Source organism: Ursus maritimus, unplaced genomic scaffold (assembly GCF_017311325.1).
Source record: "Ursus maritimus isolate PB19 unplaced genomic scaffold, ASM1731132v1 scaffold_7, whole genome shotgun sequence".
Classification (NCBI taxonomy): domain Eukaryota; kingdom Metazoa; phylum Chordata; class Mammalia; order Carnivora; family Ursidae; genus Ursus; species Ursus maritimus.
The window spans coordinates 26,356,918-26,383,311 of NW_024426885.1; the positions used below are offsets into that span (position 1 = coordinate 26,356,918).

At 40.8% G+C, this 26,394-nt stretch overlaps 1 protein-coding gene across 3 annotated transcripts in view; it reads left to right on the top strand.

Moving 5' to 3' along the window:
• Positions 1-539: 539 nt before the first annotated feature.
• ARMH3 (armadillo like helical domain containing 3) overlaps positions 540-26,394 on the top strand; it is a 176,268-nt gene continuing 150,413 nt past the window's right edge. The window contains exons 1-8 of one of the 3 annotated variants that reach the window (XM_008709348.2): positions 540-1,150; positions 13,867-13,979; positions 17,025-17,081; positions 17,227-17,373; positions 19,652-19,759; positions 23,570-23,662; positions 24,403-24,477; positions 24,597-24,683. In XM_008709348.2, coding sequence (XP_008707570.1) covers positions 763-1,150; positions 13,867-13,979; positions 17,025-17,081; positions 17,227-17,373; positions 19,652-19,759; positions 23,570-23,662; positions 24,403-24,477; positions 24,597-24,683 — 1,068 coding nt within the window. In that variant the 5' untranslated portion in view covers positions 540-762. The remainder of the gene's footprint in view (positions 1,151-13,866; positions 13,980-17,024; positions 17,082-17,226; positions 17,374-19,651; positions 19,760-23,569; positions 23,663-24,402; positions 24,478-24,596; positions 24,684-26,394) is intronic. The other 2 variants (XM_008709239.2, XM_040623871.1) reach the window with 2 other exon arrangements.

Below are 26,394 nucleotides of genomic sequence, written 5' to 3' on the forward strand. Positions count from 1 at the left end.
CTGTGAAGTATTTACTTCATAAAGTCATTATAAGGATTGAATAACTTGGGGTGCCTGGCTGGCTCAGTTGGTGGGGAATGTGACTCTTGATCTCTGGGCTGTAGGTTCAAGTCCCAAGTTTGGTGTAGAGATTACTTTCTTTAAGATTTTATTTACCTATTTGTCAGAGAGAGAGCAAGAGAGCACAAGCAGAGGGAGTGACAGGCAGAGGGAGAAGCAGGCTCGCTGCTGAGCAAGGAGCTCAATTCGGGATTCGATTCCAGGACGCAGGGATCATGACCTGAGCCAAAGACAGACACTTAACCGACTGAGCCACCCAGGCACACCGGGTGTAGAGATCACTTAAAAATAAAATCTTAAAAAAAAAAAAAAGGATTGAATGACTTTATTCATTCATATGCACACGCGCGCACACACACTGCCCAGCCTTTTTTTAATCTTCCATTTTGCATAGAGAAAACTGAGACTCAACAGAAGTTACCTGCCCAGTTAACACATGGTGCTTTACACACAGTAGGCACACAGTACATATTTATTGAATGGATCTGTTTCTTATTTTTCATTTACAAAGTTGCAATAAACATCCTGGAACATATACCTCATTATTATTATTTTTTAAGTAGGCTCACCACCCAGCGTGGAGCCTAATGCGGGGCCTGAACTCAGGACACTGAGATCAAGATCTGAGTGGAGACAAAGTCCGAGCTTAACTCACGGAGTCTGGCAGGTGCCCCATAGAACATATACATTTTTATTCCTAGAATGCAATTGCCCAGTTCAGGGTCCAATGTATTTAAAAAGTGTATATGTATAACTCGCCTATATTTAAAAAAACTGCTATTGCAACTTGCATCCAGGAGACACTCAACAGATAGTTCTTTTGCTAATGTCTTTCTCGCGGTGCATTTCGGGAGTTGTAGTCCTTGTGATGCTTGCTGGGAACCGTGGTCTGAGCCTGCCTCAGGAAACGGGCGTGGACGTACCTATCACGCAGCGGGCTTTAGGACCCGGCGGGGCACTGTGGGACTGGGGGAAGGGTCGGTGGAGGTCGGGAGCGCATCCGTGAGCCCAGAGGAGCGGCGGCGTCGGTGGCGTCGGGAGCGAGCGGGCCTGGGAGCGGCGCGGGTGGTGGAGGAGGAGCCAGGGGTCGGTAAGCGGCGCCGGCCCGGGCCGGTCCCCCAACCCGGCCAACCCCTGCAGCTCCTGCCGGACTAGGCCTTGGCCCCGAAGCGGCTCTAGGGGCGGGGCCTACGCTCGCCTAGGGGACGACGGTGGTGACGGGGGGAGAGGGAGGGAGGACAGCTGCTGAGGCGGGCTGAGGCTGCGTGCGGCTGGAAGGCTGGGCCTGGGCGGTGGAGCGGAGCGAGAAGCATTTTGCTTCTGCAGCGGCTGGTCCCTCTGACCTTCCGGTGTCTGTCGCGGCCTTCCTGCACTTCTCTGTGCCGTCTTGGCGGCCGAGATATTGACCTTTGACCCCAGCATGGGGCTGATCCCGACGCCTCAAGCAGCTTCCAGAGCCTCTCGCGCTCAGGTTCTCGCCGCCCCAGGGAGGCCTGCGGCCCAGTCCAGCCCGGCCTTGGGATGAGGGCTTTGGGCAGGACCTCTGAGAAGGATTAGAGACAGGCCGGTCTCTTGAAGTCTTCAGTTGTCCTGGAAGGACCCTCTACCTGCCCCTCTTTTCAGTCTCTGACCGATGGGCTTCAGCCCACCCTATACACAGAATCAGTGAAGCTGCCGTGTTTTCTTGGGGTTACTTGAAGCGATCCTGGGAAACGAACCTGTTCCCAGACAGGTGTGGGGAAGAATTAAGGAGAAAAAGCTGGTTCCCTGGGGAAGGAGAGCTATCAGAGGCTGAACCGAGGAGTGCTGCCTCTGGAGACTGGGGAAGTAGGAACTAGAGCCGGACTCGAAAAATGCTTCTGGGTCATCAGACCCTCCCCAGTTCTTTCCAGAAAAAGTTTTGAGCTTAGTGAGAGCGGTTTCTCCGCTATTCTCAGCTCTCAGTGACTTTGTAAACCAGGGCAACTATGGTTTGTAAACCCTGTCCTTAGCACAAGTTAATTGAAAGTATTTGGGGCGTTTCTTCGGCTGGATCTGTGTGCACAGTATTTCCTATGTGAAAGCTTTTGGGATAGCAGATCAATCAGTCTAGAGAAAGGTGGGATCTTCTTGTTAGGATTGTAAAGGGGGAATTTCCATTCTTAGTGAATAGGGAAGCCTTTAAGACTTCTTCATCCTATGTTTAGGTATTATAATTCACTCATTTGTTCAACATTTGTATAATGTAATTTAAAAAAAGCCTTGAAAACTCAAAGTTGGAATCTCACATAGAGTTAGGTTCAAAAATCCATAAAATTTGGGGGAAAACAGCCAAATCACAAGCTGGTCCAGGATATATGAAGGTGAACTGTTTACTCAACACACATTTATTGAGTATGTACTATGTAACTGGCACTGGGGTTAGAAATATGAGTATCTTTCCTCAAGGACATCAGAGAAACATCTTCCTATGAAAATTGTAGTGCTGTGTGTTACATATCCACATAAAGGAATTTATACAGTGTTAAGGGAATACTGCCATGTGTGGGAGAGTCAGGGATATTTTTGCAGGGAGGAGATTCCGAGTTGGGTTTTGAAGGATGAGTAGGAGCTTGTACAAATAAGGCAAGGCATTCCAGTTGAGCACAGCATGCACAAAGGGATAGTGAAAGTGTGAAGAGAAAAAATAACATGATGTTTAAGTGTCGAAAATTTGTCCCAAAAATTTGGTGGGGAAATTGCCGGGAGGTCACACTAAAAGAGAGTAGGGAACCATTGCAGTTTTTTATGTTAGGGAGTGACAGAAGTGGATTAAAGTAGTGAGAAATGAAGCAGTGAGACTAATTAGAGTGGGCAGTTGACCGAGAGTCTGATTAAAGTGTGGCAGTGGGAAGGAAGAGGAGGGGAATGGATTTTAGAAGTTATTTCTGAGACAGATGCAACATGACTTAGTTACTAGGGAGAGAGAGTAGGCTAAGGTTTCTTTTTTTTCTTTTTTTTAAAGATTTTATTTATTTATTTGACAGAGATAGAGACAGCCAGCGAGAGAGGGAACACAAGCAGGGGGAGTGGGAGAGGAAGAAGCAGGCTCCTAGCGGAGAAGCCTGATGTGGGGCTCGATCCCAGAACGCTGGGATCACGCCCTGAGCCGAAGGCAGACGCTTAACGACTGCGCCACCCAGGCGCCCCTAAGGTTTCTAATTTGAGTGGTGAATGGGAATTTCATTGACCAGGATATGGATTAGAAAAAGTAGAGCAGATTTTTTAAGGGCTGGGGCGACTATGGAAAGCAGTATAAGGGAGATAGTCTGGTATGCCGAGATCAAGTTGCTTGTGAGGTGTGAACATGGAGATGTTAGTAGGCAGCTGGGAGTAAGGAGGCCCTGGTGAGCTTAATATCTTGGCAATAGCTCTAAGTAAGTGAGGGCAAATATGAAAAAAATCCTGGGAAAAATAATGTTTATTTTTTTTTGTTTATAAGGAAGAATCAGAATATGTACTTCTTCCATTTAACAATGAGCTTCTCAAGGCAGGGACCATAATTTAGTAATTTTGGGACCCCTTTTTGTCTTATACTATGGCTGTGCTATTATAAAGTCTGATAAATGTTAGTTATTAAGCCAGCAGGAAATCCATTTACTTTATAAGGTTGCAGTTACCTTTTGGGCTTTCTTTTAAGAAGATTATGGGAGTCTGAGAATTTTCATTTTATACTTAGGTGGTATTCATGAGGCTTGTATGGTTCAACAGGAAAGGAAATGAAGAAGCTATGAGTGACGTTGTGCTGCTTGAGGAAGTTCAGGGCTTGAACAGGAGATAGACAGTATTAATTTACAGGAGGCTCCTGCTCATTGAGAAGAGGATCTTACAATGAATTCTCATTTTGGGAGATGTCAGAAAAACGTGATTTTCAATCAAAGTTGCCTGAAATCCTGTCAGTTTGGAGTTGGTTCCTCCTTATGAAGGTGCAGGTGCATTCCGTCTTGTATAAAAGAATTTGAAAGGGAAGCTGAGGTAGTCATGTTTATTTAAGTCTCTTCAGCTGTATTATTAGTTAGTGCAAGTAGGCAGACTCCATAGATTCTGTTGGGACTGGCTTGAATTCTCTTCTGTGAAGCTACTTCATCTCTGCTAGATGCAGACAGTGGCTGATACCTACAGTAAGGATTGGGAAATTCCTGGCTTTGCCACTTAACTGCTTAGTCTTGGGAAAGTCCCTGAATTACTTCCACTTTCAAGTATAGGCTAAACACCCAGTCTGAGATGAGCTCTGTCCAAGGACATACAAGATGAGGATGCCGCCCTATAGTGGCTCTTATACCTACTGAATCAGGCTGGTTCTGTCCTAGTAATTAGAAAAATAGGGATGGTGCTTATCAGTGTCCTGAGTTGACTGACTTTTCTTGGATAGGGTGGGAATGTTGATATTATGGATATCAGTTTGGAGTTTCCAGAGAACTTTAACTGAATCTGGATTTTGAGTATTCTGTTAGTCAATACCTGATTTTTTGCACTAATGGGTTATTCTGATAGGGAGAAGGGCTATCAGAGAGAAAGATCTAGCGGCTCTTTTACTTTGGGCAAAGTGAAATCCTCATTGTAAAGTCATGGTAATAGTACCTACTTTACCTGGTCGTTGTAAGGACTAAATACAGTATATTTAAAGCACTTAGAACAGTGCCAAGTATATAGTGAATATTCAGTAGTGTTATTTATTATATATCACCTCGATTGGGAGGCTGTGCTTGGAGGAATGAGTGATGAATTCCATCTCCAGAACTTAAGAAAAGTGATAGCATAAGGGGATGGTGGCCTATCCATAAAGGGAATTCGAAGAGGTGGCTTCATGAGTGCAGGCCTCATTCTGTTCTCATTTCAAAGATATGAGAGACTTGGAGTACCTAGCTTTAAAAATCCGTTAAAATAGAAAGATGTACATGCTTGTTTTAGGGCCAGTGTGGGGTGGAATTGAGGGAACCTGTGTCCCATGCTATGAGATAAGCTGTGTCAGGGAATCATGTGAAACAGTAGGATGTGAATCCAGCAAGTAAACTAAATCCTTGGGCCTTCAGAAAGGAAGAGGTATGTTAGGAACTAGTTTGAGAAGTTAAGCATTAGGGTTTGGAAGTAGAAATGCCCTGCCTTCTCTTAAATGCTTATAGTGCTAGTATTTACTTCCAGGGAGTGTATATGCCTTGCAGAAGAACTTAGGGAGCAGATAACCTCTGCCTAAGGATTAGACACACACACACACACACACACACACACACACACACTTGCTTCTTGAGGAGCTAGGGGACTTGTAGGAGAGCCCGGGCAGGAGACTATATTTCTCGCTTTATAAACATATTGCTTCCTCTTGTGTATTGGGTGAATGGCCAGCGATCAGACAATGGTGGCATTTGACTCACACACAGCTTCTGGGCAGATAGGATTTTCATCTTCTTCACTAAGCATTGTGGATTACTATAATCAGTGTGTCTTGCAGGGATTTTTCTCAGATGGACAAACTCGGCTAAGGTCGAATGAGCTGGGAGTGGGTGAGCCTTGTTCTAGTGTCTTTTCTAGAGGTGACAAGTTTTATTCGTGCTCTCAAAATTGTCTTATGTACAGATGCTCCTTTCAAAGCATTTGTTGAGTTTAAGGCTTTAATGAGTACTTCTCAAACTTTAGTGAGCCTCAGAATGACTTGGGGCAGGGTTTTGCAATCTCAGTGCTATTGATCTTTTGGGCCAGATGATTCTTTGTTGTGGGAACTGTCCAGTGCATTGTAGGATGTTTAGCAGCATCCCTGGCGTCTGCCTAGTAGATGCCAGTAGTATCTCCTTTCCCAGTTGTGACAGCAAAAAATGTCTCCGGGCATTGATGTTCCCTGGATGGCAAAATTGCCACAGTTGAGAACCACTGATCTGGGGTGCTTATTAACAATCTAGACCCTTAGTGTCAACTATCATACATACATACATACATACATACATAAGAAAAAAAAAACCAACAAAAAACAAATGTAGACCCCTAGTCCTTATCTTGACAAGTGTGTTTCAGTAGTGGGGACAGGGGGCTCAGGGATCTGTATTTTCAGGAGGCACCTCAGGAGGTTCTGCAACAATTGGTTGCAGCTCTGTGATGGGAAAGCATAATCTGCCCTAAGCTCAGGGCTGTACAGATTTATACTTGACTTACCCTCCGTTTCGTCTTTCTGTCTTACTGTATCTTTCCATTCATTATCAAATTTTGGTGGAGGATTATCCTCAGAGCAGTGGCTAAGCTCAAAATATTATCAATTAAATCTTGTAGTGGATATTAGTGTGTTTCAGCTGTTTTTTTTTTTCAGTTACCATATTGAATACATCTATCAGCTTTACTAGACAGATTCCTCTCCAGTGTTTTCTTCCCAGTTTTCTACCATTCTATTCATTTGTATATCCCTTTACCGTTATCAATATTTATATACATATGCATGTGTCAGTCATGCGTGTGTATCTTTTACTATTTACGGTGGCACCTTTACCTACTGGCAGACTAGAGTGTTGAAACTCAAGATATCTGGACACCCCAAAGTTTGTTCATTAAGGTCAGTGAGTGTATACTCTTCCTCCTCACTCACCTGGAACCTGGTCGCAGTTTCTCTGTAGAGCCTCAGGTTTATGTGTAGATTACACCACTTCTGCCCACTCCTCTGCCTTTTGAGAGACAGTGTAGCATAGTGGTTAAGAAGAGGGACTCTAGGGGCGCCTGGGTGGTTCAGTTGTTGGGCATCTGCCTTCGGCTCAGATCATGATCCCAGGGTCCTGGGATCGAGCCCCGCATCGGGCTCTCTGCTCAGTGGGAAGCCTGCTTCTCCCTCTCCCACTCGCCCAGCTTGTGTTCCCCCTCTCTCTGTGTCTCTCTCTGTCAAATAAATAAAATCTTAAAAAAAAAAAAAAAAGAAGAGGGACTCTAACTGACCTGCGTGGCTCAGTCAGTTAAGTGTTCAACTCTTTTCTTTTTTTTTTTTTTAGATATTTATTTAAGAGAGAGCGAGAGAGAGCATGAGAAGGGTGAGGGGCAAAGGGAGAAGCAGACTCCCTGCTGAGCATAGAACCTGATGCAGGGCTCAATCCTTGGACTCTGGGATCATGACCTGAGCTGAAGACAGACACTTAATCGACTAAGCCACCCAGGTGCCCCAGTGTTCGACTCTTGACTGGCTTGGTGCTGAGTGTGGAGCCTGCTTGGGATTCTCTCTGTTCTCCATCTGCTCTTCCCGCTCATGTGCACTCTCTAAATAAATAAATAAATAAATAAATAAATAAATAAAAACTTCAAAACAAGAACAGTTCTAACATGTGGCCATCTGGGTTTGAGTCCCTACTCTCATGTTGGCAATTTTTTTAAACCACATTATGCTTTAGTTTTCTTATTGTAAAGTTCCTGGATCATAGGTCTGTGAGGATAAAACCAATTAATGTGTATGAGATGGTTAGAACAGTGCCTGGTGCATAGTAAGTGCTAAGCAAGTGTTAACTCTATTTTTGTTTTTAAGATTTTATTTATTTGAGAGAGAGAGGGAGAGAGAGGGAGAGTGCGCAAGTGTGCAAACGGGGGTGGGTGGCAAGGGAGAGGGATAAGCAGATTGCACGCTCAGTGCTCACACTCAGAGCTGAACACGAGCCCAGCGAGGGCTCGATCCCACAACCCTGGGAACATGACCTGAGCCTAAATGGAGAGCCACCCACGTGCCCCTAATTGTTATTTTTGATTGGTGTCCTGAGTGTACAAGTCAGGATCCCTACTAGCCTCTGTTCTAGTGTTCTGCATGAGTGCTGTTAATTTTCATATATGTATGAATGCACTGGTATTTTGTTTTTTTTTTTTTAGATTGAGGGTTAGTTTACATAATGTAAGGTGTACAACTTGAATTTTTTTTACACTTGTACACATTTGTGTGACCTCCACTCCAATCAAGATAGAGCATGTTTTCAGCATCTAAGAAGGCTTTCTTGTGCTACTTCCCACTCACCTCCCCACCAGGGTAACCATTTTTCCAGCCTCAGTCACCATAGATTAATTTTGCTGTCTTTGAACTTCATATAATTGGAATAATTTGTACTTTTTTCTTTTGGAGGTTTTTATTCAGCATCTGTGAAATTTATCAATAGTTTCAATAATTTGTTCTTTTAAATTTCTGGGTTAAAAAAACTCATTCTGGGGCGCCTGGGTGGCTCAGTCATTAAGCATCTGCCTTCGGCTCAGGGCGTGATCCCAGTGTTCTGGGATCGAGCCCCACATCAGGCTCCCCCACTGGAAGCCTGCTTCTTCCTCTCCCACTCCCCCTGCTTGTGTTCCCTCTCTCACTGGCTGTCTCTCTTTGTGTCAAATAAATAAATAAAATCTTAAAAAAAAAACACCTCATTCTGGGTAGTACTTAATTATATGAAAATGTTATAATCTTCCTACTCTGCCGATGGGCATTTGAAGTCTCTTTATGTAAGAAAAAAACTCACACAAACACGAAATGCCCCTTCAGAAAACTTTACAACGACATTTCAAAAAGGGAATGTTTATACTATAATCTAGGGACTCTGGCATTTCTGTTTCTTGAACGTGCCAAGTATGTTCAAGTCTTGGAGCCTTTGCATTTGCCATTCCCTCTATCTGAAACACTTTTCCTGAGACTTTTTTTTTTTTTTAAGATTTTATTTATTTATTTGACAGAGATAGAGACAGCCAGCGAGAGAGGGAACACAAGCAGGGGGAGTGGGAGAGGAAGCAGCAGGCTCATAGCGGAGGAGCCTGATGTGGGGCTCGATCCCATAACGCCGGGATCACGCCCTGAGCCGAAGGCAGACGCTTAACCGCTGTGCCACCCAGGCGCCCCTCCTGAGACTTTCACGTGGCTGTTTCTCTTATTCTGATCTGCCCACATATCACTTGTCATAGAGGCCTACTTTAATCTTCCAGTCTAATGTAGTCCCCTTAGATAATTTGTCTTCAAGGTACTTATCACTGTCTCAACTTGTTTGTTGTCTTTCCCCCTCTAGAATGAAAACTCTTCTGAAAGCAGAACTCTTGTCTGTCTTGTTCACTGCTCTATCCCTAGTGCTTAACACCTAAAAGGTGTTCAGTAAGTACCTGTGGAGTGAATGAATGCCTGATCTGTGCATGATTTCTTTCTAGATGATGGGCACACTTGTTTTTATTCCTTTTCTTTCTTTCTTCCTTTCTTTCCTTTCTCTTTTTTTCTTTGTTTCTCCTTTCCTTTTTTTATTTTCTTCTCCTTTTTCTTTTCTTATGTACTGGGTGAAATGTTTTAGGATGTTTACCTCAGTGTCTACCTATAGTGTTTTGGAGCCTGCCTCGACAGTGAAGAGAGGGTGATACTTGCTAACAATCTGTTACCAGTATGAACCTAGAGCCACAGGCCATTAAATTTGGAAGCCTATAGAGAGCTATTCCATGGTTTTTTTTAAATTCCCTGGTTTATTGAGATATAATTGATATATTATGGAGATTATGATTGATATATAACATTGGTATATGACTTTAAGGTATACAATGTGATGATTTGGTAACACATGAAATGATTACCATGATAAGGTTAGTGAACACATTCATCCATCACCTCACATAAGCATATTCATATTGTTGCAAATGGCAGGATTTCCTTCTTTTTTGTGGTTGAATAATATTCCATTGTATGTATATACCACATTTTCTTTATCCGTTCATCCATTGACAAATACTTAGGTTGTTGCCAAATCTTGGCGATTGTGAATAATGCTGCAGTGAACATTGGGCTGCAGATATCTCTTTAAGACAGTGATTTTGTTTCCCTTAGATATATACACAGAAGTGGGACTGCTGGATCATATCATAGTTTTATTTTTAATGTTTTGAGGAACTTCTATATTATTTTCTGTAGTGGCTGTACCAATTTACATTCTCAGCAGGGCACAGAGGTTCCCTTTTCTGCATATCCTTGCCACTGCTTCTTTTTACAGATTGGCAAATTGAAGCCCAGGGAAGGAAAGAAAACTAAAGGTTATATATGAGTGTATAAGAATTGGGACTAAACGGGGCGCCTGGGTGGCACAGTCGTTAAGCGTCTGCCTTCGGCTCAGGGCGTGATCCTGGCATCTCTCACACTCCCCCTGCTGTGTATGCTTTCTCACTGTATGCTGTCTCTCTGTCAAATAAATAAATAAAAATAAAATCTTAAAAAAAAAAAGAATTGGGACTAAAACCCAAGACGTTTTGTTTTTAGATTTTTTCCAGTTTTATTGAAAAATAATTGACATACATCAGTGTGTAAGGTGTATAGCATGATGGTTTTATTTACATATATTGTGAATTGATTACCTCAATAGGTTTTGTTAACATCCATCATCTCATATAGATACAATACCAAGACTTTTGGTAGATTAACTATTAACTCTCTGGAAATTAGAATGAATTTCTAATAAATTAACTTTCTGATACTAGAGTTGGCATATATTGTGTTCAAGAAGACAATAAATGAATAGCTAACTATAACTAGCATTTCTTGCATATTACACATTGGAAGAGTTTGGCTTTAGGTTTTAAAATCTTGGGGCACCTGGGTGGCTCAGTTGGTTAAGCATCTACCTTTGGCTCAGGTCATGGTCCCAAGGTCCTGGGATTGAGCCCCACAGCAGGCTCTCTGCTCAGCCTGCTTTTCCCTCTCCCTCTGCATGCTGCCCACCCCCACACCCCGCGCTTGTGCTCTCTCTCTCTCTTAAAAAAATAAAAATAAAATCTTGATACTTGGTTATTTTATCCTGAAGGGATGTGAAGTGATGTACATTTAAGACGTTTGTGGCTGGATTGCCTAAAGATACTCTTAAAAAGTTGTATGACTTGAGTCTTTCAGAGAGAAGTGGTGTTGCAGGTCATGGGACCAGCAGTCCCTGAGGTTTAGGAATAAATGACTTCATTGATTTACCATTGAGTTGGGGGGATTTGAAACCATTCCTAAGTTTGATGGTAGGTGAAATTAGTATTGATATGTTGCCTGATTCTCTTTTATACTCTGCCTATTATATCTTGTTTCTGAGAAACTGTGTTAAAGTCTAAGATGACATTTCTGTGGGATTACTGTGGCTTTGCTGTATTTGCTTCTTCGCCAGGAGGATTTAAAATCCCGGATCAACAAAGGTCATAGTGTAGTCGTAGAATGTGTCTTTCCCTTCCTCATGGTACCGTAGCATTTTCTTTGTACTTTTACTCTGTTTCTCATGATTTGCCTTGTGCCGTGGGGTTATTATGTGTCTGTCTCTGCCAGTAGATTGTGAGGTCCTTGAGGATCAGTTCTGTCGTTTCCTCTTTGTAACCCCATGTGCCTAAACTGGTGCTTTACAACATTTAGGTGTTTCTTATGTATTTGTGGTATTTCAGTGATGCTGAGAGAATCATTCAATGATATGTCTAGTTCAGTCTCCTTGTTTTATGTGTACGGAAACTAGGACACACAGTGACTTACTCAGTGTCATGTAGGTGGTTAGGACGGACACCTGTATTCTATTCTCCGTTCTGCTGGTTGGTTGGTCGATTAGGCCTTGCTGCTCCTCAGCTGCTACTGGTTTTCTACAAAGAGGAGGGCTGTGAAAGAGGAGAAAAACACTGGGAGGACATAAATTACACTCCCGTTACTGATGTGCTCTACCAGTCAGATATTTTACTTTCAAATTTAAGAGTAGAGGCTTAATTTCTGAAGTCCCCCCCAAAACTTTTAGGGGTTCTGCACTTCTCTTAGTCCACCACCCTCGGAACACCTTTTCTGTGTTCCATGGGTAGAAGTGCTGGCAGGAGGAGACTCTGTGTTGTTAGTTTCCAGTCACATTTCAGACAAGCTTGGGTGGTAAATTCCAGTTGCCTCTGATGATGACAGAGAGTAATGAGATGAGGCCCTTGGCTGAATTTCCCCCTGCTTCAAATGGAGGGAGAGGGATGAAAATAATTTAACTTCTTCGGAAACTTGGTACTTTGGATTGGAATTGTTTTTTCCCTCCTCTCCTATTCCCTTTTGCTTATTAGAAAGTATTGATTCTGAAATAGGGAAAGTGAGTTTATTAGATTTGGGGTGGACATTGATTAGCTGGAACCCAATTATAAATCCTCAGAGGGGCCTGTTTGTAAACAGGTGCTTTTCACATCCAAGAACTCGTGGTTCCTGCTATTCCCGCTAATCAGCTGGTTGAAGCTGAACACATGAAAGATCTATATCCACTAAGCTTAGAATTGCATTGCTTTTGATTTATTTTAATGAGATCCTGTTGATTTCCAATTTATTTTCTCCCGATAAGGACATCTTCTTCTTGACAACCTATTTAAAAGACACAGGAATCTTTTGAACGGAGGCTGTATTTCATGCTTTAAGACAAAGCCATGATCAATATAGTATAAATTGCCCAAAAGCATCTTCTCTTTCTCTCTGTTGTTGTTATTTTTTCCTTCAGTTTTCTCTGGACCATAATGGGATTTGAGGATTTAGTGAGGCCTTGATAGAGATAGGACTTAATAAAATTTTAGGTTACATCTAGGACCTTTCAGTTCCCCCCCCACCTTATATCAGAATCAGTGATGAGCATACACTGAGCATATACCCTGAGCCAAGTGCTTATAGAAAGTGGATAAGATGTCCTTGTGCTAAAGATGCTTCATATCTAGTTGGAGAAATTTTCTGTGCTTTGTGGTTTTTTTGGCTGAAAGGTAAATCTCCTTTTTGGCTATATATATTAAAGAAAGACAGTATCTGAAATATAATCTTTTATGCTATTGGATGCATCTCTTCCTCAAATAAAATTTTGATTTTGATTTGAAAGATAGCACATATTTTCCAAAAGTCATTGAACAAAATTAATTTTATTCTGCTGCTTTGGATTTGTCTGGAAGTAAAATCAGGCTCCATGTTACTGCCCATACTTGCTATTGGGTGAGATTAAGTTTCACAATTAGAGCCTAGAATTTAAGAGAGAGATAGGAATTTTGTCAACAGTAGAACGAATCTGGGAAGTGAGGGGAAATGTGTAAATCCACAGTGGAGACCTGTGGGATTTTAAGTTCTCAGTTGTAAAAAATTGAAATTCCTTGAAACAAGATGGGAAATTTGGGCGTGATTCATGGAATTACTTTTATATAGAATTGAAAAATACACTGAGGTTTAATCTGCAATAGTGTTATAAATATATATAATTAGATTTGAAGAAGTATATTGTTATATTAGGTTATTTTGAAATCAGATTTAATTTTTGTTCTTATAGCTGCTATTTTCTGCCTTGGGTCTCTTTCTAGAGGAATTTCTGAAGACAGTTAAGTGCAGTGTGATTTATGAGGCAGTGAAGGCCAAGTACTTTGCAGTGATGAGGACCTACTTACTTTGGGGAAATCAGTGGAGCACATCAGTCTGCAGCACACTTCCTGCCTTAATGGTCCTAAGCTCAATCAATACTTGAAATTTAACTTCACCATCAGTCTGTGGGCAATGTGTGCTTTGCAGCCTTCCTTCCATCAACCTCAAATATATGGCCAGATCTATTATAAATGGAGCTAGTTACACTTTCCTTCTTGGTTTTGGATCTGCTGTAAGCCTTGTCTGCTGGCATGTTTTAAAGATGTAAAATGTGTTTTGCTGTAGGCCAAGTAATGATTTAAGCCTTGAAATTACCTGTTCAGGGGATGGGGTGTTGGACAGATGCACAAGATCTAGTACATGGTTGTTTATCATTTTTTCTTCTTCCTAAAAAATTTCCCATTGAGAGCTTTTCAACAGACTATCCAGCATCTTGGAGAGCATTTATAGCACTGACTGTGGCTTTCTTTTCACAGATTCTCTAACCATGGCACAGGTGGAGAAACGAGGGGGTTTGCTCCGGAAATCATCAGCCTCCAAAAAACCACTGAAGGAAAAAGTGGTGCTGATGTATGATGAGATCTTTATGGTAAGGCCTGGAGCTCTGACAATTCTACACAGCTTGACTCCTTAGTTTCTTGTTCCAAAATGAGAAATAAGCTCACCCCTGCCTGGTACCTTTCAGTTCTTCAGAGGGAGAAAGAGAGAGCAAGGGTGAGAATGAGTGTGAGCTCCCTCATGGTAGAAATTATGATCATGTATTAATATAGATTGTTGTTATGTTCTTACAGATTGTTGTCATGAATTCAGTAAAACAATTGAGGGAGGAAAGCTCGGGAAGCTTTTTTTTTTCTGAATATCTTGAAGAATTGTCTTCTGTATGATCCAACGTAAGGACTCTTCTATCCTAGATGTCCCTTGAAGTTCCTTTTGGCCCTAGAATTCTATGACTCAAATATTTTTAAAACATGAACTATTGTATTCCATATCAAGTTGTTAGTGGACAGAACAGTTGCTTAGTCTGTCACATTCTCCAGCTATATAAGATAACTGACAAATTATTAGCGATTGGATTGAGGATTTCTTTGGGTCTTCATAACTGCTGATTGACCATGGTCCAAGCCTTTGTTGTGAAATCCACCATTTCAGGGAGGGTTAGAGTAATTGCATACCCTGAGGGGGTACTTGCCTTCTGAAATTTTGAACATAAGTAGTGCATATAAAACGGAATAATACTTATAAAAAGAGTTACCGTGTATTGAATTTCTACTATGTGCCTGGCATCTAAGTGCATCACTAAGTACATTAATACTGACAGGAATGCTGTAAGAATGCCATGTTTTCACATGTGCCATGTAAAGAGAATTTTACAGATGAGTAAACTGGGGATCATTGCTGGAAGGTGATGGAGCCACGGTTTGAACCTTAGTGTTCGACTCCAGGGCCCGTACCTGTTCAACTTTGCCATGTGGCCCAGAATAAATAATGCGATCAAGTAAAACTTTTAACTCTTGGTAAGCCTTAGAGATAGAGTTTGATATGCAAAAAATTAAAATAGAATAGCACAGGTCAGTACAGGTGGTTATACAGAGAAAATGAGTGGGTACTCAGATCCTATCAGGGCTCTTTCTATGTTAAGTAAGGTTGGCATACATAGGACTGTTGATTGAGCTTTGAGGATGCGAAGTGCCAACTCCATGAGTAGTCTGAGTTTCATATATAGATTAAAAAATGACATAGAAGTGTGAGAGTCAAGGGGCGCCTGGGTGGCGCAGTTCGTTAAGCGTCCGACTCTTGGTTTCTGCTTAGGTTGTGATCTTAGAGTTGTGAGATCCTACCCCATGTTGGGCTCTGCTCTCAGCCCAGAGTCTGCTTAAGACTCTCTGTCTCTCTCTGCCCCTCCGTCCTGTGCTTTCTCTCAAATTAATAAATTAATTAAAGAAAAAGAAGTGTGAGAGTCGAAGTGTGAGTCTGACCCCTCCTAGAAGAAAGGGATAGAAAAAAATCACTAAAGGAGCACCTTATGAGAAGGCCAGAAATGTTGCTTCTCTGTGTCATTCTCAGGTAAAAATCCAGAAGAGATTCCTAGTATAGTGTTTTCTTATTAGATCAGGAGTTCTTAACTAATGAAGATACTAGTTCTTGGTAGTACTTTTATTTATTTATTTATTTTGGTAGTAATTTTGAAAGGTCAACCTGGGGGCGCCTGGGTGGCACAGCGGTTGGGCATCTGCCTTCGGCTCAGGGCGTGATCCTGGCATTATGGGATCGAGCCCCACATCAGGCTCCTCCGCTATGAGCCTGCTTCTTCCTCTCCCACTCCCCCTGCTTATGTTCCCTCTCTGGCTGGCTGTCTCTATCTCTGTTGAATAAATAAAATCTTTAAAAAAAAAAAAAAAAGGTGAACCTAACGGTGGGTGATTGACCTACTGGTTTTATGTCATTAGCTTTCCTCTAAAATAGGAGTTCTCTTTTTCTTACTTTGCTCCTTAACCAGAAGCTTTTGACTCTTTAGAATTTCTGTTTGAAAATTATCACTAAGAAGATTTGGATTTTAGTAGTATAATCTTGTTAACTTTTGGACCAATTCGAATTAAGGAAAGAGCATATTAAAAGCTCTGTACAGAGAACTAAATGCATACAGGAGGGCAGGTAGCAGCAGTCAACACAGGATGTTGTAAAACCATGGCAGTATTGCTTATGTGGTCTAGGTTCTGGCTCCTGTACTGGTGTAAGTAACTTTGTGGATCCTCTTTCCTAAAAGGAGGATACTTTTTTTTTTCTTCAGGATTTCATTTATCTATTTGAGAGAGAGAGAGAGGGGCAGAGAGAGTACAAGTTGGGGGAGGGGCAGAGAGAGAAGCAGACTCCTTGCTGAGGAAGGAGTCTGATGCGGTTCTCAGTCCCAGGACCCGGGGATCATGACCTGAACCGAAGGCAGACACTTAACTGACTGAGCCACCCAGGTGCCCCAGCTAAAAGGAGGATACTGATAACATCTACCATACCTGGCTCTCTGGGCCATTGTATTTCATGTATGTGAAAGGGCTTTGAAGACCCTATAGATGTGATGGGGACATATAATGTGACTGTCTTATTCAGATGGTTAGGTTCACGTCTTGCTAGAAGAGAAAGATTTGAGAGAGATTCTTTGAGCCGTTATTTAGCTTTTGGCACAGGGAATATATATCTATGCACAGTGTCTTCCATTTTGGGGAAAAAAGCCTCTAATACTATTGTTCCCTATTACAACAGTGTAGAATGACCAGGCATTTTCAAAGTTAATTTTGAGAGGCAATGTTGATTATGTGTAAGTTACCCTTTCAGATGTATTCTTTTTTTTTTTTTTTTTTTTTAGATTTATTTATTTTAGAGAGAGAGAGTGTGAGAGTGTGTGGGTGTGTGAGCTGGGGGTGGGGCAGAGGGAGAGGGAGAGAATCCCAAGGAGACTCCCCACCCAGTGCCGAAGAACCCAAGGTGGGGCTTGATCCTACCACCCTGAGATCATGACCTGAGGTGAAACCAAGAGTTGGACGCTCAACCAGCTGAGCCACCCAGGCACCCCCTTTCAGATGTATTCTTAATGCTTCAATGTTAACTGGGGATATTGAACCTGCTTATTTTCTGATTTCAGACAGAGGACCCCAGTAAGTGCAGTCCTCGATTTTGGGAGGAGCTTTTCCTCATGAAGGTAAACTTGATGATATCTCTGGATTTTCCTGGTAACTGAAATGCCTTCTCATATGTTCTAGGTGCTACACTAAAAATGCGCTGACATTAAATACAATTCACTAAAAATGTTCCTAAAAATTATGCCCTTACTGTTTCCTTGGTAGGTGAATTTGGAGTACCTAGAAGGCAAGCTGGAATCTCTTGATGGTGAGGAGTTAATGAAGATCAAGGATAATATTAATTGCTTATTTCAACACTGCATCCAGGCTCTGGGAGAGGAACATCCGATTCGAGTTGTCAATGCATTGCAGGTACAAAGTTGGGAGACTGGGGAAGTCTTGTTTAATAGGGGAAAGGAATTGTAACACATGTGTCGGGACCTGAAGAACCTAAAATTGCCCTTAGGTATGAAGTTTTTTGTTTTTTTTTTTTCCTTTAAATCATAAACATCTGTTCCATGTTTGTTTAGCCATCTTCCTTGTTAAACAAATTGACACTTATACTAGTAATTTTGTCCACTTGTATAATTCGATCTAATGCCAAAGCAGATTGACAGAATTCTTGTGATTATTTGAGGAAAGGAAGAGATAGTGGGGAAGCTATGAGTCAGGGATAATTAGTCTACAGCAAAAATCAGAAGAGATTCTTAATACAGTATTTTCTCACTAGATCAGGAGTTCTTAATCTGAGGTTTCAGAGGGTCCTTGACTCCCGACAGTTATATGTAATATTTTATGTGCATGTGTACATTTTTTCTGAAAAGAGAGCTTTCATCAGATTCTCAAAAGGCTCTGTAACTTAGAAAACATTAAAAATCGTCGTTCTTTACGCTAAGTGGCATGATCACCGACTAATTAATTTTTTTTTTAAAGATTTTATTTATTTATTAGACAGAGATAGAGACAGCCAGCGAGAGAGGGAACACAAGCAGGGGGAGTGGGAGAGGAAGAAGCAGGCTCCCAGCGGAGGAGCCTGATGTGGGGCTCGATCCCATAACGCCAGGATCATGCCCTGAGCCGAAGGCAGACGCTTAACTGCTGTGCCACCCAGGCGCCCCTAATTAATTATTTCTTGAATGACTGTTATGTGCCAAACATTGGGTTGATGCGGATACATTATAGGCTTCTTGAGAGCAAAGACTTTGATAGTTTCATTCAGTACTTTGTTCCTGGCATGTAGAAGAGTGCCTGGTAAATACTCAGCACTTTATTTATTTATTTAATATTTTTATTTATTTATTTGACAGAGAGAGAGAGTGAGCGCACAGGCAGGGGGAGCAGCAGGCAGAGAGACAAGGAGAAGCAGGCTTCCTGCTGAGCAAGGAGCCTGATGTAGGGCTCAATCCCAGGACCCTGGGATCATGATCTGAGCTGAAGGCAGCCAATCAACTGACTGAGTCACTCAGGTGCCCTTACTCAGCACTTTAGAAGTAAATTTTTATTGAATGAATGATGGGCAAAATTTCTGAAGTTTATAGTACAGTAGCTCCAGTGTAGACTAGATCAGACTGAATAGCTAGGCAGTGATTGCCAGGCTTAGAATATGAAGAATCCATGACAGCATAAAAGATTTTATTGGAACTTTTGATAGGTTGCGTTTAAATTTCTAACTTACTAGTTGGGTAAAACACTTTGTGAGCCCCAGTTTTCTCATCTGTAGATTGTAGAAATTACCTAATGAGCTGATGTCCCTGAAAGAAGGATCATGCATTTTGGGCATCGCAGTTGTAGGGACTCACTGAAAACTGAAATGAAAGTTGGAAATTATACTTCCTGTAATTTCAGTGACTCACTGTGGGGTCACGAATGGTAAACTGTTTTTAGATCAGTGGAAATTAATTGGCATTAAGTCACTTGGTGACCCATAAAAATATAGTACATTATTATAATGGCTTACGTTATTATAATGAGACTTGTTAAGCTTTAACAAAGTTTCAGGCACTATTCTTGGAGCATTAACAAAGTTCCAGGGACTATTCCAATTGCTTTATGGTGTTAATTCACATAGTTCTCACAATATCTCTAAGAGATGGGTGCTTTTATTGTCATTCCCATTTTATAGATGAAAAAACCGAGGCACTGAAAAGTTAATTTGTCTGGGGTTACACAGCTGGTCAGTAGTGGATGGGGATTGTAAAGAATTTAAGTTTTGAAGCTATTGGTTGTTATCATATGGACTGAAATAACTTTTGTAGTTATTAAAAAATACTAAAAGTTATGAATTATAATGTAAATACTAGAATTAATTTTAAATAAAGGAAAGTTCTACCAGTCCCATGACTCAAACTCAAAAACTGTTTTTATTTTTGAATTCACCTTCCAGTTTTTGTCTGCAGTGCAGTTTTTGAAAAGAGGATGATGGCGAAGAAACAGCAAAAAAAAGAGGATGACAATAGTTTCAATTGCTATTCCTCTTTTAATTTCTGGATTTTGTGCACAGTAAGGCTGTTTTGGAGCTGAGAGTGATAGAGCAATTGAATGTCAGCTGTGTAGGAGGCAGTTCTGAGGTTGCAGTGTGAGGCGACAGATCCAGTGCCCTTCACGTTTGAGACTTCTCTCTACAAAAGAATTCTTTCTCTGATCTCTGCAGACCTTGTGTGCACTCATTCGAGGAGTCCATCAAAAGAATAAATCTACCTCTGGGTTTGACATTATCAACATGCTGATGGGCTTTGACAAGGCAGAGTTGTGCATGAAGGTGAGGCATAAGTTGCAGATGTGCCTGTGGATGGCTGCTTCTGACAGCTGTTCATGGATATACCATCTGCAGACAGTCAATGTGCTAGAAGATTTGCACTCAGGTAGATATAAATGGTTGAATTTGTTCTTGAATTTGAATATTTTTGTTTTACAGATTTGGTTTGTCTGAATAAAGGAAAAGTTGAAATTCAAATTTGAATTAAAGTATCCTTCCCCTGCAGGATAAAGATTGAGCAGTTTATTTTTTGATTTCTATCATGTGGTCATATATTCTTAAAGACGCTTATGAACTCAAATAAAATGTAACAAGGGAAATATAATATACAAGGGTAACTTTAGTTCTAAACTGAAGTTTTCTTATTTAACACAATGACTTTATCGGAATTTTTATTTCTGTTGTTTGACACTTTTTAAACATAACAGCTTTATTGATAGATAATTCGCATATACAGTTCACCCTTTTAAAGTGTAATAATTCAGTGGGTTTCTTTTGCCTTTTTTTTTTTTTTTTTGAGAGCTTATTTTTAAGTAATCTCTACCCCCAATGTGGGGCTCGAACTCACAACCCAGAGATCAAGAGTCATGTGCTTCACTGACTGAGCCAGCCAGGCTTCCCTCATTCAGTGGTTTTTAGTATATCCACGGAGTTGTATAACCACCACCGCTGTTAATTTTGGAACGTTTTTATCGCTCCAAAAAGAACACATGTACCCATTAGGAGTCATTCTCCATTCTCTCCAGCCCCTGGCAACTGTTAATCCACTTTATGTCTCTCTTGGTTTACCTATTCTGGACATCTCATAGAAATGGAATTATATGGGGTCCTCTGTGTCTGGCTTTTTGCACTTAGCCTAATGTTTTCAGGGTTCATCCACGTTGTAGCATGTGTCAGTACTTCATTTCCTTTTTTTGGCAGATTAATATTTCATTGTATGAATGTACCGCATCATTTTATTCATTCATCAGTTGATAGATAGATGGGATAATTCAACATTTTGGCTGTTATGAACAAGGCTGCTGTGAACATTCATGAACAAGTTTTTATGGGGATGGAGGTTTTCAGTTCTCTTGGGAATATACCTAGGAGGAGAATTGCTAGGTCATATGGTAACTCTATACTTAACATTTCAAGGAACTTCTAAATTGTTTTCCAAAGTTGAGCTACCATTTTACATTTCCATCAGCAATGTATAAGGGTTCTAATTTTTCCACATCCTTGTCAACAGTTGTTTTTTGTCTCTTTTATATATATGTATTTGGAGAAATGTCTATTCAAATCCTTTGCTGATTTCTAGATTGAGTTGTCTTTTTATTGCTGAGTTGTAGGAGTTCTTTATATATTTTGGCTATAAGTCACTTATCAGCTATCTGATTTATAGTATTTGACACTATCTTGAATGAAGGTTGTTTATAATATGAACTTTGAAGAATTAGTCTTCTGTCACTCACTAAATTTAAAATAATCTATTTGACAAAGAATCCTTATAGTGATTAGGTTATTTTAAAAAATGTTGTGAATATACAATTATAAATACATGAAGACTTAGTACCTGGAGTTAGTTTTTAATTCTCTCCTATACAGTTCATATATATATATTTATGGTGGTGAAATCCCAGATCTCTCTCATTCTCATAGTTCTCACTGTTGCGTATATGCTGCTGATTACTAAGTCTCAATTTTTTGCCTTAACATCCTGTCATGACACTCAGAGTTGTATACTCGATAAGCAGTTTGCTGAATATATCCACTCACACATCCCTAAAGTAACTCTTGCTTGACATCTACAAAATGTTTTCCCTTCATCTGTTTTTTTTCATTCATTCCCCATCAGAATGGGCTCACCTGTTGTCTCAGTAACCCAAGCCAAAAACTTAGGAGTCATTCTTGACTCTTCCCCTCATCTTGCATATCCAGACAATCACCAGGATCAGCCAATTTTTTTTTTAAAGATTTTATTTATTCATTTGACACAGAGAGAGACAGCCAGCGAGAGAGGGAACACAAGCAGGGGGAGTGGGAGAGGAAGAAGCAGGCTCCCAGCGGAGGAGCCCGACGTGGGGCTCGATCCCAGGACCATGGGATCACGCCCTGAGCCGAAGGCAGACACTTAACGACTGAGCCACCCAGGCGCCCCAGGATCAGCTAATTTTGCCTCGGTTCATATTTCTCATACCTTTCTTTCCTTTTATCCCCTACCGCCAATGTCCCTATTATCTCTCACCTGAACTATTGCAGTGATGCCTTCATTCATTCTTTTGACAACGTTGGTTGGCTCTGATGTGCCAGGCACTGGGGAGACAGAGGCAACGAAGACATGGCAACTTCCTCAGAAAATTGATAGATTAGTCCTCATTTGCCTCCCTCCCTCCAGGCTTGCCATCTTTAAATCTGTCATCCACACTGATACCACAGTGATGTATCTTACGCTCAAATCTTTCTTGCTTAAAACCCTTCATTAGTTTCCCATCACTAATGGGTTAAAGACCAAACTCCCTAGCTAGCCTTATACAGCTTTCGTGATCTGCTCCCTATTTATTTTTCCAGTCTCCACTCTCACCACTATACCTCACTCTGTACTTCCATAATAATAAACTATTTGTATTCCAACTCCACACCAGGGCCATTCCATTCTTCATGTGTCTTTGATCATGATATTGCCTGTCTAGAATTCTTTTCCTCTTCAAGGTTTAATTAATTCCTACTGATTTTTCAAAATATAACCCACCACTGAGGAATCCTGGAATAGGTGACTTCTGAGCTAATTCCTCTTCTCCATGTATATTTCTGTCATAGTAACCATTAAATTAAAACTGCTTGCTTAATAAAACTGATGGATCACTGACCTCTACCTCTGAAACTAACAATACATTATATGTTAATTAACTGAATTTGAATAAAAATTTTTTTAAAAAGGAAAAAAAAACCTGTTTGCTTTTGCTTGTTTTTCTCTTCCAATAGACTAAAAATGCCTTGAGAGCAAGGGTCATTTTCTTATTTTTTTCTTGAATTCTTTGAAAGCGCAATATTTAGCATATAGTAGACCCTCACTATATATTTGTTGAAGTAGCTTATTTAGTGAACCTTCACTTGAGCTTCCAGCATGCTAAATCCTAGTCTTCATTTATTCTCCTCCTTCATTTAATGTGAAATATTTCTTTTCTTGTTCCTTCTGCTGTAGTGTGTGAGGGTTTCATCTTTTGATTAAATTGGGTCTGACAGCTGATTGTTAGTACAAGTGATCTACTCCAGTCACATTGTCCAGTAGAATCAGCCAGAGTGGACACAGCTAGCTTTGTTGGATAGTGTATATGACCAGTGATAGCCAGTAGTGATATTATGGCTTTGTTGTTTGTTCAGGGTGCCTGCATTAAATGATATACTTTATCTATAGTTATTTAACCATTATTAATCTTTAACCACTTATTTTCTTAATTTAATTGAATTAATTTTGTTTAGTTTATTATGTATTGATTTTAATTTATTATTTAACTGCTATTAGCCTTTTAACAATTTGCTTCATTCTAATCTAAAGGCTTATATAAGGACGACAGGCTGCAAACACTTGGTAAAGTGATGAAATCTTTATTGTTCTGTGCAGTTGTTCTAAAGCATTTTTCCCCAGATAGCTACACTTTGAAGCCTTCCCTTTCTTTGTCCAATCTTGCAAGGCCTAGGCCTAAGGGAATCATATGGTTGCTTCATTGTATGTTATACGACTGACCCTGTGTAACATAACCCAGAGTTGGACAAAGACACAGTAGAGATGTTATTTGGTATGTTTTAATACTTAATGGATCTCTTTCTCAGAACTTGATGGAGAGTTTGGATTCATTGCTTTGTGCGGAAGGTTCTGAAAGTCTGAAGAGTTTATGTCTGAAACTTCTCCTTTGCTTAGTGACTGTAAGTGACCCATCTATATGATTCTCTATCAAGGGTATTATCGAGAGCAGGGGCAAGCTTATTTGAATATTTGAGCCTTTAGTTAGAAAGGAAAAGAGAAAAAAAAAATCTCTGCTGGGGCATCATATCATTCCAGGGCATGTGAATATGTAGAAGGAAGTGAATTGAATGGGCTTTCACTTCCTGGAAGCTGCTCTTTGGAGCAATTGCTGGCATTTTTAGCCTGCAGGGTACATGATATTTATCCCTTTAGAGGTACCATTCCTTGAGATTTCTTGTCTTCTGGATTGTCAGATTTGCCCTTCTCACCAGCTCTTATCTGGAGACAGTTTTGGTGATTCTATTTTTATTTGTTCTGATTTTGACATAACTGGAAGCTGGCCTGTACCTTCTAGTGGGAGGAGGGCAGGGTGTTGTTTATAGACTTCAGGCAGTTGTCTTTCCCTGCCATCACTCAGACTTCTGGATCGTAAACTTCTTTCTTTGCATTTGAGAGTGAAACCCAAGAAACTATTAAGTAAATGCTTACGTGAGGACGTGACAGAAACAATGAGAAGTTCAGAGATTTGGGAAGTTTTAATTTACTAATTTCTTCCTTGGCAGCTTCAGGGGAGCTTATTAAAGGTGTCTAGTTAGAGTGTCTTAACATTTCTGATTCTCTTAGATGGTAGGAGAGGAGATATACTTGCGATACCAGAGTGCCTCAGTATAGACTTTAAAAAGCCTTTTATTGCATTCAGGTGACAGATAACATCAGCCAGAACACTATCCTAGAGTATGTAATGATCAACAGCATATTTGAAGCAATTTTACAGGTAGGTCAATTCCCCCGACACGTCTTTCTCTTTTGGGTAAACCACCTCCTCAAATCTTCTCTGTTTGCACACCTAGGGACTAGAAGTTAGCACTCATTCACTTGTGGTTCTTGTTACAGATACTCTCTCACCCCCCAAGTCGCAGGGAGCATGGGTATGATGCTGTTGTCCTCTTGGCTTTGTTGGTGAACTATAGAAAATATGAGGTAGGTGGGCCCCTTAATGGACAGTTAAAATCTTTCTATAATCTTCCTAAATAAGGCCACTCCTAGGGGACTTTGTTACTTCGTTTAATGTAGAAGACATGTTTTTGGTAAATGGTATATAGATTAATTTTGATTAATCAAATTCTAAAACTTCTATATTAAATGCTTGGGGCAGAGGATATACTCATTTAAAGAAATCCTGTGGTGCAACTTCTAATAAAGTGAGTAACTATCCCTTAATGTAGTGGTTCCCAAACCTAGCTTATTAGAATCACCTAGGAACTTTTCAAAAAGAAGAAATTTGTGGGCTTTACTTTGGACACACTGAATCTGAGTCTCTTGGGGATGGGAACTGGGAATCTCTCTCTCTTTTTTTTTTTTTTCTATTTGATTCCCCTGTTGAATATGATGATTAGCCAGGATTGGGAACCACTGACCTAATACATTTGTTTTGAAAGATTGAACTTTTGTATATGGATTTCCATATGTGGTCCACTTGTGTAAGTACCACCGTTGGTCTGGGAACTCTGTCTGATTTAAATGGAAAATTGAAGACAGAGCCGTATCCATGTCAGTTCTGGAGTACTCTTTGTTTCCGAATTAATCAGGGACAGATTTATAGGTTTTTGAGATGAAGAGCAGAACTCAGAGATTTATACTTGGTTTCATGCCTCTGCTTGAGTCTTCTCAAAAGGCAGAATACACAGAAAAAGAAGGAGGGCCCTTAAGGAAGACCCGGGGCCTCACTGGGGATGGCTTTGGAGGAATAGGGAGCATTTGGCACTGAGTCCTGGATACTCGGAGTACTTTACTGAACCCAGAAGTCAGGAACTGCATTGAGGCAACCTGACTTTCTTCACTTAGCAAGTAGCAGTGGTATGAGAAATGGGCCAGCTTGAGGGAGGCTCTTCATTTCTGATCTTCTGGATCTTCACTTAGAGATTTCTTTCTTTTTTTAGAGGTTTTTTTATATTTAAGTAGTCTCTACACCCAATGTGGGGCTCAAACTCACAACCCCGAGATCAAGAGTCGCACGTTCCACCGAATGAGCCAGCCAGGCATCCCCACTTGGTGATTTTTGAGATGGTTCCTGGTCAGGTTGAGAGTGATGGGTAACACAAAAGCTGGAGCCTATTCTTATGAGAATATTGAAGAAGGGAAGGCTGTGAGGAATATTTAAAGAGGGACTGGAATATGTGGAGCAATGTTAATGTGTTATAATTCCCAGGAGCTGATTGCTTTCATTGTCTTGGAGGAACTGACAAATGGTGTGTAGAGCTACTAATAAATATGTAATTTATCACCAATACTTGTTTTACTGGTGATCTGGGGGGGTTGGCATGGTAGCCATTTTGATCTCTGTCGTGTATAATAGCCTCTGAGGCCTTATTACAGCAGCAAGAAAAAGAGCTGAGGAAAAATGCCAGAGATCGTTAATGAAAGTTGAGTTATATGTGCTAGGAAAGCATCATCATCAGTAATGAATATTTTCAGAACATTCTGCTGGTTGCAAGCCACTCTGAGGCAATGGCTTGGTTTCTCTAAATGTGAACTGAACCCTGGCTCAGCCCGGTAGGGCTCTCTGAAATGTCAGCCTGAAAAATTGGACATGGCCAAGGAACTAGAGAAAATCATATTTCTGGAGCGAGGTATGCATCTCTAGTCTGTCAGAAGCCTCAGAAGAATTAATATAGTAGGCAAGGGCAAGCTG